General features: G+C 39.7%; 1 protein-coding gene across 3 annotated transcripts in view; it reads left to right on the top strand.

The window, feature by feature from the left end:
- ARHGAP31 (Rho GTPase activating protein 31) overlaps positions 1-13,838 on the top strand; it is a 173,562-nt gene that overhangs the window by 110,372 nt on the left and 49,352 nt on the right. For all 3 annotated transcript variants that reach the window (XM_020985861.2, XM_078146716.1, XM_020985860.2), the window contains exon 2: positions 13,499-13,601. In XM_020985861.2, the coding sequence (XP_020841520.1) occupies positions 13,499-13,601 (103 nt within the window). The remainder of the gene's footprint in view (positions 1-13,498; positions 13,602-13,838) is intronic.

The following is a 13,838-nucleotide window of genomic DNA, read 5'->3' on the forward strand; positions in this document are numbered from 1 at the left end:
ACGTAAGCTCCTTGAGGGCAGGGACTATCTTTGCTCAATATGTATCCCCAGCGCTTAAGCCTTAAGCTTTTTCATTTATTTGTTCCTCTGAAGCAAGGGAATTTCCCAACAGCTAACAAATCATATTGTGTGTATTCATAAAGGTCAGTCCTGGTGATGAGAAAGTTGATGGCAGGAGATTTGAGCCAGAAATTTTTGACTCTTTTTCTAGCTCTAGGAGAGATAGTAGTGATGTATTAGAAAGGGCACTATACTCAGTGTCTGGAGGCAGGGTTATAGGTTCCAGTTCTGCCACTAAATAGCTGAGTGACACTCTGACAAATGAAAGAGTTGGACTAATGGTCTTTCATAAGGATTCTTCAAGCCGTAATATTTTAAGGTCCTATCTGCTTTCTTTGATAAGCCTCAGATTCCTTATCTCTAAAATGGGGCCAGTGCTCCACTAAGAAAAACATCAACCTTAGAATGCTCTCTGCCTCTCTCCCTTCTTTCCCTCCCCCCTTTTTTTCTCTCTATGCATATTCACATGTACATATGTGTGTATAGTGTATATAGTATATAGGCAATAAGTGTGTGTGTGTGTGTGTGTGTGTGTGTGTGTGTGTGTGTGTGTGTGTGATTATTATAGCTTTACAACCTGGTGAGTTCAGTCTGTTATAAGGAAGGGTGTTGGCAAGGAACAAGCTTATGGAGCCACCTTCAGGGCCCATGGCTGTGAGAGCTGAAATAAAGACTCATCTAGCAATGATGGTATCTATCTATTTATCTTCCTTCCTCCCTCTCTCCCTTCTTTTCTTTTCTTTTCTTTTCTTTTCTTTTCTTTTCTTTTCTTTTCTTTTCTTTTCTTTCTTTTCTTTCTTTCTTTCTTTCTTTCTTTCTTTCTTTCTTTCTTTCTTTCTTTCTTTCTTTCTTTCTTTCTTTCTTTCTCTCTCTCTTTCTTTCATCTCTAGCTATCTGGTTGCCTAGACACAATATCCAAAAGAATTATTTATTGTATCTTCCTCTCACTTTGTAGTTATTGGATACATTTTATATACTCCGTCCTTTCCATTTCACTATCTTTAAGCAATGGGTTGTTTCAATAAAAAGAACGTGCTTATTTTCAAATGGCCACCTGGCGAAAAAGGATTGCGTCATGTGTGCAACACTTTCATTTTTTACGTGGGTAGGGCCTTTTGCTACAAGAAAGTTTCCCTACTTTAGATCTTGCTGGTAGTGACTTTGCTTTATCATTTAATGAAGCTCAAGAAGGGAGAGAGTCGGGTTGCTCAGGCCACCCACGTGGATAGGCTACCACCTAAGCACAGGGTTTGGTTGGGGAAAGAGTCAGGGAGTGGCCTTAATTAATATGCCCACGGGTCTGTTTATTTGACACACCCTGTGTTCTCTGAGGGTTTTCTTTTTGGGCCTATAACTGATATTGAGCATCTCATAGATTTCCTCTAGGAATTTGGAATCCAGTGAGATTAGTCTGATTCAGGTCTGGCACGTGAGTAAACCTTATCAGCTTGCTCACCTGCTGCAGCTTTCCCAGTTGGAGAACCTGGGAAGCTTACTTTTGGAAGGAAGTACCTTGGAGAAACTGTGACGTAGGTGTGGACATTTTGCATTAGCTTATGGTTGGCTAGCCACTACATGATTGGGAGAAGACTTTATTGACTGGTGTTTAACTGAATTGCTGGCATTTTCAAAAAGACCTAAATCAGCTTTGGCCACCTCATTGCTCCCTTCGTCTCAGGGGGAGATCAGTGACTCTTTGACGCTGGCCAGGAAGAAACCCTGTGGTGAAGAGAGAGAAGCCGTACAACCTGGTGAAAGGCTGTCCTAAGGGAGTTTCAGAGGCTAGGCTCCAAGATGGACATTGCAGTTAATCCAGCACTAATACTCTGAGCAGGAAGGAGCAATCTTATGAGTTACCCTCAGGGATCTCAGGGCGAGAGCTGAAACAAAGGCTCATCTGGCAGCGATGATACCTTTGGATGGGAACTTGGTACGACCAATGTAGGAACTGAGCTAAGTTTTAAGACAATGCCTTCAAAAATTGATAGGGTATAGTGGAGAGTATGCCCCAGAGGTATTAAAGAAAATGTTGTGCTTTGTTTTTGCAAAAACCCTTTGCAAAAGCTGCCCAAGTGTTTAAATGGAACTGGGGCACTAGTCACAGTCTGGTGGGACTAGTCCCGTAGCTAGTAAGGTCTCAGGATGATGGCAGTGGAGAAGAGAGACGCCCCATCTTTTTTGGGCTTACCTCCCTGGCATCCTGAAAGGTAATGTAGCAAGTCTGCCCCCGGGAAAGAGGACCAAAACATGATGTTACTCCAGCTTAGATATTCAAATGGACAACATAAGTCTTAAGTTTGAAATAGATAGTAGAGGCATTTTGCAGAGAGGCCAATATCTATCTGCTTACCTCCCCTCAACCTGCCTTATTTCAGAGTGGTAAAAGGCTTTTCTAAGATTTTGTAAGGGCTGGAACTAGAACCTAGGCATGTCCTGACTTCTTCTATTCCATAGAATTGTGATCAGAAGTGTGTTGGAGTCACTTTGTGCCTTGTCAGGAGACCATAGTGTTAAATTTTCAGTGTGAGCATTCACACTTTGAAAAATTGGTAAGCACTGCAAATCAGAGCTTGATGTATTATTTTGTTAATTTAAGAAATGTAGATTTGTAGATTTAAGAAAATGATGGAGAAAATTTTAATGATGCAGATTTAACTTGAGTGTGTCATGTACACCAATGTTTTTTGTTTTGATTTGTTTGTTTTGTTTTGGTTTTGCCTCAGAGATGTGGTTGTTAACTATTTACCAGCACCCCCTGATCATAATGTTATATCTGGAAGGGACTCTAAAAATCCTATAGTCTTTTTTACATTAGAATACTGGGACTAAAAAAGATAAAGTGACTTATCTAAGGTCACAAAGCTGTTTAGAATTTTAACTTGAACTAACCAGCTCTCATGATTTCAATGCTCATTCCTCACCACATCTCACTTCTCTTTCTTGCTTTCAATCCTAAGTATTACATGTATTTGTCCTTTGATGTATACAGTATTATCCGGCTATGTACATGGATGGATATAAATTTTAGGCTATGTCTGAATTAATTTCTTGCCACCTGACAAATTTCTGATTTAACCCTTTAAAAAGCAGTAGGTTTCTTTACAGAAATTCCTGAGTAGGCCATTACTGTACCCTAGGAACACACAGAGCTGGACAATTAATATAAATGTATAATTTAATCATTGTATAGACGGATTTCATCGAAAGGCATACTTCTTCAGCCTCTTGCCTCCTATACATTTTGTTTTACACAATTATAAACATTATCTCTGGCTTCACCAGTCTACCAAAGGCTTTCATGATACAAAAGAGGTTAAGAAACCCTGCTACAAATTAAGGGAGCTGATGATGATAGAGGTTATAAGGATGGTTCTGAGGGAGAACCCTTTTTATAATCAGGCTTTAGGCATAGAAGAAATAGGTTTTCTCTTTGTTGGAATTTGTAGGGCAAGGAATCACAGAACACAGCTATCTGCCATACCCCATTATGATCCTTTCTTCATGGAGGAAAGCAGGCAAAATAGTGAGGTTGCAATGGGCAGAGTCCTGGGTGGCTGAGGCAACATGGGAGTATGCAAGGGTTCCATCTGGACCACCAATGAAATACTTATCTTTGCAGTTTCCAATAGTTGGGCCCCTTTGTTGGCCCTCAAGTAGACTAAGGGCCTATGGGCATTGTATTATGATACATCATTATGTGAAAGTGAGTCATAGAAATGGCTTCTCAGTTGTTAGAGCACTGGTGCCTTGGAATTCAAATGCATACCTGCATGAAGGGATGTTGGTTTGGGGAATACCACTATGCTGTGATGAGGGCAAAAATATACATTAACAGCCATGAAATTTGGGGAATAGGGGCAGCTAGGTGGCACAGTGGATAGAGCACTGGCCCTGGATTCAGGAGGACCTGAGTTCAAATCCGGCCTCAAACACATAACACTTACTAGCTGTGTGACCCTGGGCAAGTCACTTAACCCCATTGCCTAACCAAAAAAAAACCAAAAACAGATAAAAAAAGAAATTTGGGGAATACACACATGTGTATATGCATATGTGTATATGTGTGTGTATGTACGTATGCATGGTAGCCAAAATGCCAGTACTGCTTTCCCACTTGTCAGTAGGGAGTTTATATTATTACAGAAGAAAGCATTATTTATTTTATTGATGGCTTTTGATTTTACATTGCCTAAATTTCTTTCAATATCCCTCCACTTCTCCCCTCCCAAAGAGCCATATAACAAAGACTTTTTTAAAAAGAAAAAGGAGGGGCAGCTGGGTGGCACAGGGGATAGAGCACCAGCCCCTAAAGTCAGGAGGACCTGAGTTCAAATCCGGGCTCAGACCAAATGCTTGATACTTAGGAGCTATGTGACCTGGGGCAAGTCACTTAACCCCAATTGCCTAAATAAATTAAAAAAAAAGTAAAAGGAAGGGAAAAAATAGCAAAACCAATTCATACATTGAAAAAAAAATCTGAAAAAAAAACCCCAGCCATAATCAATCCTCAACTTTCAAAGAAGTAACTTTCCTAGAAAACTTTGTGAAAGTCCAAAACTCAAATGTTGATACATTGAAATTATGCGGGGGGTCAGGTTACTTCAACTACCCAAAATTGTAATCTTTTGCTAGAGATGGCTGAAAATACACTTTTCTGTGTACAATTGTTTATTAACAAAACAGTAATTCTGATGATATACACTTTTACTAACACAGTAAGCATGAAATAGCCCCTAAAATGCAGGGGAAAGGCAACAGAAGGGATTGGGAAGGGCATCAACAATTAGAAGAACCCTAGGGTAAAAAAGGGAAAGGGGGAGCCTGCCATATCTAATCTCTCTTTCTGCTCTGTGATGGAACTGTTCTGGGATGAAAAGCACATGCCTTGAGGTGAGTTCCCAACCTCCAGTTCTACCATAGAACTCCAGCCCTGTAGCTCTACCCACTCTGTACCACAGGCATTCTGGGAAGCTGGTGTTGAGGACTGACTGAACCATAGATGTTCTATAAGCATGGATTATCCCCCCCCCCTTTCCACTTCTGTAGAGCAGAGTTGGGGAAGTTTCTTCTTGTATTTCTTTGGGACCATGCTTATTCTTTCACAGGTATCTTCACTGTTTTAAAGTATAGAGGCAGATCACAAAATCATAACTCTAGAGCTGGAAGGTACTTCAGAGGCTATTCCTTCATTTTCAGAGTTGAGGAAACTGGGGCCTAAGAAAGTTTTTTGCCAAAAGGTCACTCACATAGTAAATGCCTGAGGCAGGATTTGAACCCATGTATTCTGATTCCTGAACCATGGTAATTGTTCACACAATTACCTGTATCTACACTATTCTTCCCCCCCCCCCCATTTCTGCCTATAGTACAATGGAAAGAGTATTCCTTGTCTAGATAACTGTGTGAACAAAAGTATCAACTCTAAAAAACACAGTATGTGTCCAGAGAAACATGAATAGCTGACGTGTAAATGTACATTACCCTGCTACCAGTCCACAAAGTTTTACTACCTAAAATTCTTACTTTTTCAAGCTTACAAACTTAAGCAATTTTTAAAAATTCTTTTTATCCTCTCCTTTTTTGTTGTTTCTCCTGTACTCCACCACCTCTCCACCTAAGGCTGAAAAAAGCAGAAGTGGTCTATTGCAGGTAACTTAGATATATTTTACTTGTCTGAAAGAGTCTGAAGCAGGAAAGATTGCCAAAATATATGTGAGGAAGGGAGGAGGAAGAGGGGGAGATAGGGCTGAAAAGGTACGTTGGTGCCAGGCTGTGGAGAGCCTTCAGGGCACATTAAGGTCCTTATCACTAGGCACTTATGTTTAGTGGGCTCTTTGGCGGATGCACTTTTATAAGTAGTCCTGATTTTGCAACATGAAATTCTTGAATAGTTTCTCTGCTGTTATTTCACTTATGAAAAAAGGTAGACATGGACAATATTCTGTTTCTTTGTATAAATACTGCCTATGCTTGCTCCCTCTCTATTCAAGAAAAAGTTTTTATCATAGAAATTTCAAAAGATAAACTTGATCAAATATTCTTTCCATATGTCAGAGGCAGAACACCTTCTATAGCTATTGAATAATACAGAGCCTTAAAATTCCTGGCTGTAGATTTTGTCCTTTATTCAAACAAGTGGAAAACGCCAACCTGAGAAGCTTTTAGGGAAGTGCAAGAGAATGAGAATAGGGGTGTGTGTGGCTGACCAGAGGAAATCTTCAACTACCACATTTCCTATTTTTAATGGTTCCTTATTTATTTATTGGGTGGTTCTTAATATGAATTTTACTTTGACCTCCATTGACAAACACAGGTGAAGGAAATAAGTAAAATTAGTGTGTAAAGATGAACATACAATAAGAAATAACGGATTTTTACATATGTTTGTACCTTCTCTTATTTACCAGTCATTAACCCTACCCACAAATGATGTGCAAATTCACTTTCATATTCTTGTGTCCACACTACAGTGGAGAGAACAATCAGTTTGGAGTCAGAAGACCTGGATTCAAATATTGCCTATGTGATATTGGGGAAATCACTTCATCTCCTTGGGTCCTGATCTCATTTGTAAATGAGAGAGTTTGTCTAGATGACTCTCAGATGTCTTCCAGCCCCAGTCCCAGAGCTATGGTCCCATGACCCCTTTATTTCTCTGATCCTTTAGAAGCAGGTGGGTGGCACCTATACCTGGCGTCTGGAAGTTCAAATCCTGCCCCAGACACTATCTAGCTTGCTCTCTCTCTATCTTTATTCAAGAAAAGATCTTTGTTTTTATTATACAAATTTCAAAAGATGAACATGACCCTGGACAAGTCACTTTCAATCTCAGTTTTCTCATCTGTAAAAAGGGGATAACAATAGCACATACCTCCCAGATTGTTGTGAGGATCAAATGAGAACATTTGTAAAATGCTTTGCAAATCTTAAAGTACTGGATAAATAAATGCATGTTATTATTGTCATCATTATTGGTATACTCCCTTCTTTGTCATGTGTTTTTCATGTACAAAGAAGGAAGTATAACAATAATGATGACAATAATAATGAGCATTTATTTATATAATACTTTATATATTTAAAAAAAATTTTTCCATATGCTTTTGAGTTGAAAATTTTTCTCCCCCTTCCTCCCCCCCGCCCTCCCCAAGATGGCACACAATCTGACATAGGCTTTACATTTACATACCCATTAAACATATTTTCACATTAGTGAAGTTGTAAGTAAAAATTAAAACCAATAGAAGGAACCATCAGAAAGATGAAACAAAACTCCACAGAAGGTAAAAATAAGTGATAGCGATTCAACTTCCATAGTTCTTTCCCTTGGATGTGGATAGCATTTTCTATCCCAAGGCCTCTGAAGTTGCCTTAGGATCCTCGTAATGCTGAGAAGGGTTCATTTTAACATTCTTAGTCATTGCATAACGTGGCTGTTATTGTGTACAAAGTCCTTTTGGTTCTGCTCACTTCACTCAGCATCAGACCATATAAGTCTTTCCAGGTTTTTCTGAAGTCAGCCTGTTCATCATTTCTTATAGCACAATAGTATTCCGTTACATTCATATACCACAACTTGCTCAGCCATTCCCCAACTGATGGGCATCCTCTCAATTCCCAATTCTTTGCCACCACAAAAAGAGCTGCTATGAATATTTTTGTACATGTGGGTCCTTTTCCCATTTGTTTGATCTCTTTGGGATATAGCCCTAGAAGTGCTATTGCTGGATCAAAGGGTACCCACATTTTTGTAGCCCTTTGGGCATAGTTCCAAATTGTTCTCCAAAATGGTTGGATCATTTTGTAACTCCACCGACAATGTATTAGCGTACCAATTTTCCCACATCCTCTCCAACATTTATCATTTTCCTGTTTTGTCATGTTGGCCAATCTGATAGGTGTGATGTGGTACCTCAGAGTTGTTTTGATTTGCATTTCTCTAATCAGTAACAATTTAGAGCATTTTTTCATATGTATATAATACTTTATATATGTGACTGTTATTGGTGTTTTTAGTCAACATGTGCCTTGTTCCTTTGGTTCTACTTTCATCATTTGGTATTGCTGCATATGTCTTCCCACATTTCTTCATATTAATCATTAATGTTGCAGTATATTCATATGTCCTGATTTATTATTAATATTTGGTGATACCAATTGATGGATACCTAGTTTGTTTCTAGTTTGGGTTTTTTGTTGTTCTTCTTCTAAAGAGTGTACCAATAGGTCTTTTTTTTTCTTCCTGGCTTAAAGCTTGAGGTTGACTTTCAGCAATCAGGGGTGGGACTGACCTATGGGGAAGGAGTGGTCCCAATGGAAAGAACTCTTGGGGATCTGGAGCCAGAAGACTTGAGTTTCTCTCTGAGACCTAAATCAAATCCCCTTTACCTCTCTGGATGTCAGGCCCCTCAACTGTGCAATGAATAAGCTTGACTCTATAACCTCTAACATCCCTTTCAGATAGAAATCCTAAGAAGAGGAAGGGGATATTGTGTGGTGGGCAGGGTGGAGTAATCTAACATGGCTGAGAACTGGTACATTCAGAGGAGAAGGAGCAGCAGTTGCCCCAGTAAGAACAGCTTGTCCCAAATGGGAGGCTCAAAGACAGTAAGAGTTCTGCTTCTGGCCCTTCTGTGCCACAAACTACAGTTGGTACTGAGTTAAGGAAGGCAGTTCTCCAAATGTATGTATACGTTTATATGTGGGTTAAGTTGCATGCTATCAGATTTTTTTTTTTTGGTTTGGCAGGAGAAAAAAAATTCAAAGCCTCGGACAATGGTTTATTTTACTTAAAGTACTGTTAGATAAAACAAAATTCCAGTACAACAAAATTACTTGGAATGCCCAGTAGGGCATTTTGTAATGGGATTCACCTTGAAATTTAAACTTCAGCTCTGTTTTACTACAGATAGCCCTTGAGTCAGAAACTCTTACTATAGGATGGAGGCAGATTTAATTTGAAGGATTTCATTCCCTTTTCTTGGTTCATAAACCTTTGCCCAGAAAACCTGGGAAAGTTTCCAGCTTGCAGCACATCTATGCACTTAAAAGCTTACAGTTTACTATAGTACTAAATTTGCCATGACACAAAAGGAGTCAATACATTTTACTGTTTTGCCAACAATATAGGCATTTAAAAAACACCACCACCCAGTTTGCATTCCAAGTTGAAGGCAATAATTTTCTGCTAAAATGAAGTGTCCCCAGAATGGTTTTCAATGCTATAGCCATTCAGCAACAGAGGTGTTAGAATTTGGGAGGATGTACCAGGTACAGTGGAAAGCATACTAGCTCTTCAATCAGAGGACTTGAGTTCAAATCCTGCCTCTTGGCATTTACTATGAATGTGACATTGGGCAAGTCACTTAACTTCCCTCTTCTTCATTTTCCTTATCTATAAAATGTGAGAAGGTTGGCCTCAGTGATCTTTCAGGATCCTTCTGATCCTTCTGGCTTGTTCTTCCTCAATCCCTTCTATTCCCTTGACTATTTTCAATTTAAAAAGCTCTGGCAGCAAAATGAGAATTCAGAGGGTGTTCTCATACTTTGGAAGTGCCAAAGTATCAGCAGACATCATTGCTGTTGAGTGGTGGGTAGAAGGGACATGAGGAAACTTCCAGTTGGGACCAGACATCCCCAAATCCCACCATATGCCCCATTCAAAGAGCATCCTGTTTTACTTCTAGTGATCTGAGCTTTGATCAGAAGTCACTTGTGAAATGTCTTGAATCAAAAATAAAATCTAACACCAAAAAATCAGAATGGGGAGCCACAAAACTTAAAATAATTCTGCCCAATTTTAGCGCGACATAATCAGGAACTGTGTGGTTTTTTTGAGACAGGAAGAAGGGAATGGAATGACACAGAGCCTAGGATCCACCCTCTGAATACCCTTTGTTTGGCATGCACCGTCGTCCCCAAGTTGAGGATGATTGTCATGTTTGAGGTCAACCTTTTGTACATCCACCCCCCCCCCCACAACATTATAGTTGTAGGCAGGGAGAATTTTTTCCCTCTACAGTAAATTCTACGATGGCCCTAACATGGATTTGATCCTTGGTACTATAAGCTAAAGAACTGGGGGGGAGCTTTGGGTCAAAACTCTAATAGCCACTGCTGTGTTCCTTTTTAGGAGTTAGCTTAAATTCTGTTGGAATGGGTGGTAAATTCTAACACTTGGTAGTTCTACTTGTATGGAATCTAAGTATCGCGCATTTCCCCCTTGGCGTGGCCTGAGCAAAGAGATTTGGAGAGCTGGTACCCTTCCTAATACAGAGGAAAGAACTGTCCCCCGGGCTGTTTAACTATTGCTTGCTATTTAAACAAAAATGGGTACAAGAGTTCCAGTAGCTTGTGTACTAAAGCCAAAGTCAATTCAGGGTCAATATGTATCCAGGGAGTGTTATTTTCCTGCTTCTTCTAAAATGAACTGAATACTAGTTGGTAGTAATGGTGGCTGATGATGGTCTTTTTTCGAAGGGCATATGTGGTTACAATGTCATCATCATTAGAGTGGCTCATAATGTGTATTACTAATTTTATATGACCACTTCTAGGGGTGTGGGGGGTAAGTTAATAGTTCTATGGCCTGGTTGAGTCTTAAGTTGTTTCTTCTTAGTGTCGTGCCTCGTGAGTTCCCTGTATTCTTGAAAATACTTGGATAGCTCTCAAAGTATAATTCACGTATTACTGTGCTGACTCATCAAAACATCCTGAGGGCTAATCAGTGGTAGAGCCAAAAACCAAAGAATCCCAGAGTTGGAAGAGGTCCAGTCTATACCTTAATCATTGAATTGATCCAGGTACAGCAGGTCCTACTTCAAAAGTAGAGTAGGTGGTGAAATGGATAGAGCACTGGCCCTGGAGTCAGGAGAACCTGAGTTCAAATCTGGCTTCAGACACTTGACACTTACTAGCTGTGTGACTCTGGGCAAGTCACTTAACCCTTGATTGCCTAGCCAAAAAAAAAAACAAAACCCAGTAGACTATGTTGGCTTACTGTTATAGACACAAGTAGGAAAAAGATGAACTAGGGGGAAAAGTGTCTTTAGAATTTAAACACATTGCGGCAGCTAGGTGGTGCAGTGGATACAGCACTGACCCTGGAGTCAGGAGGACCTGAGTTCAAATCTGGCTTCAGACACTTGACACTAGCTGTGTGACCCTGGGCAAGTCACTTAACCCTATTGCCTAGCCAAAAAAAAAAAGAATCCTAGCTTTTATGAGGGGCAGCTAGGTGGCGAAGTGGATAGAGAACCAGCCCTGAAGTCAGGAGGACCTGAGTTCAAATCCAGCCTCAGACCAAACACTTGACACTTACTAGCTGTGTGACCCTGGGCAAGTCATTTAACCCCAATTGCCTAAAAACAAACAAAAAAAATCTAGTACTTTGTGTCTGCTTTAATATTTGAGGGAATGACTGGGCTCTGAAAGTGTTCTAGAAAGGCCTGAGGATTGTTTGTATATTTGATCATTCAGTACAGTTAGTTTCATAGAATCTTAAAACTGGAAGGGTCTTAGTATCCACTTCCTCTCTTTCATTTTATAGATAAGGAAATTGAGTCCTGGAAAAATCAAGTGATTTGCCTAAGAAAATAAAGCTAAATAGTGCTGCTGTGAAGACTAAAACTAGCATTGTGCTAGTTAATGTTTAGCAACCACTTTTTAATAAAGAAATTTTTAAAGGATGTATACATGCCACACTTTTAAGTTTAATCTGCATTATTATTCTAAACTGGAGGTTTCAAACACTCCATGGTGCTGGCTGAACCATATTAAAATGTTATTGGGAAACATCTAACAAAAAAAAATGTTTCCCAATTACATTTTAATAACAGATCTCCTTAATAAGAGGATTTGTTCTGTAAAACTTGGACTCAGTCAAAAGCCCCCCCACCCCGGACCTAGGAGGCCACAGGTAGCCTTGAGGCTGCAGGTCCCCCACCCCTGGTCTAAACAATTAAACAAAACATAAGTCAAGTCCTGATTTGTAGCTTGCTGATTTCTGACATGTCAATGTTCACTGAAAATTTAACAATTAGCTAGCTCCATCATATCCTCACTAGAATCTAGTTTTCGAATCCATTGTATATACTACTATACCACATTCCTTCTTTAATAAGGCAAGAGTACTTTGAGTCATGGAATATGACCAGTATAGATAGTTGAAGGACCTAAAACTGAAAATAAGAAGTTATGAAGTATAGGGGGGAAAGGGAATGTAAAGGAATACGCATTTCTATGGTGCCTACTGTGTGCCAGGCACTGAGCTAAGCATTTTTACAAATATTATCTCTTTTTGATCCTACAGTAGCAGAAAGAGGGCAGAGTCACAACACCTGGATTCAAATACTAGATCTACTGCTGACTAGCTCTCTGACCTTAGATGAGTCATTTAAACTAACCAAGTAAACTTTGTATCCTCATCTGTGAAATGGGGAGAATAACATGTGCCTTACTGTACCTTCTAGGGTAGAGTTGCAAGCGTCCAATAAACTAATATCAGTAAAGTGCTTTGCAGTGGTAAAGGCAGGGATGTGCTGAAGCCAGTTAGAACAGGCTGGGAGCCAATTTACACCTTGGAAATAAGCCATTACTACAAATCAAGGCTTGGTTTGTTGTTTTGTTGATTGTCTAGACTTAAGAAAGTGATGGAGAAAATGTTAACTTAAACGTATTTTGTGCATATATTCCCCCTCCCCTCCAGAAAGCTGGTTGTTAAACATGACTAGCACACCCCTGGAAAGCACTATAAAAATAAGATACAGAAGTAGCTTTAGCCATCACCATGGTTACAGCTGCCCTCATCCTAAGCAGTAAAGCTAGTGATAAAATTCACTGAGGAATCTCCCATCTTCTGCCCTTGAGTCAGAGCCATATTAGAGGTCCAAGAATGTACAGAGAGTAGAGCTGTTATGCAAAGACAGAGCTGCCTGCCTTTCCCTTAGCCCTGTCCTAAGTGGAGTGAGAGGGAAGTCAAATGGTCATTTGTCACTTTGGCATGGGCAGTAAAGATAATAACTGATTCAGATTTGACATATCTTTTCTTCTTTCAAACCAATTAATTATCTTCTCTCCTGCAGAGAAAGAGAGAGAGAGAGAGAGAGAGAGACACACACACACACACACACACACACACACACACACACACACACATACACACACACACTGTTATCATTTGGGGACTGTCAAATCATGGGTCTGACAAATGATCCCTTTTCTAACAGTGAAATGTGGTCTTGTGCGTGTGTGTTTTAATAGCACTTCGCTTTTGAAACCCATATAAAAGTCATGAGACCCATAACATAAATCATTTATGGTTTACCATGATTACTTTCAACACTTGCTTGTTTTATAAGATGACCAGGATTTTCTAAAGGCATTTGCAAAAGACTATAAAGCTTCTATCTAATGTGTTTCTTTCTTTTCCTTTATGTAGTTCCCTATGTACTAAGGAGCTGTGCAGAATTTATTGAGACTCATGGCATTGTGGATGGAATCTATCGACTTTCAGGAGTAACATCAAACATCCAAAAACTGAGGTATTCTAGCCTTGCATACCCTAACTCACAGCAGGACCATAACTGACCCCTCCCAAACTGATGAGTGCATTCAGGTTCTCTTGGGGCCAGGAATTCCAGGGGTGATTATGGTGCTTTCAATCAAGAGTTTCTGCATCAAGTCCAATACAAATATCTCCAATAAAATGTCTAGGGGAATTTATTTTGCTTCTCTGGATCCCTGATGGGTACATTTGATTTCAGCAAAATTTACAAGTA

This window comes from Phascolarctos cinereus, unplaced genomic scaffold (genome assembly GCF_003287225.1).
Source record: "Phascolarctos cinereus isolate Bilbo 61053 unplaced genomic scaffold, phaCin_HiC Scaffold_726;HRSCAF=1367, whole genome shotgun sequence".
Taxonomy (NCBI): domain Eukaryota; kingdom Metazoa; phylum Chordata; class Mammalia; order Diprotodontia; family Phascolarctidae; genus Phascolarctos; species Phascolarctos cinereus.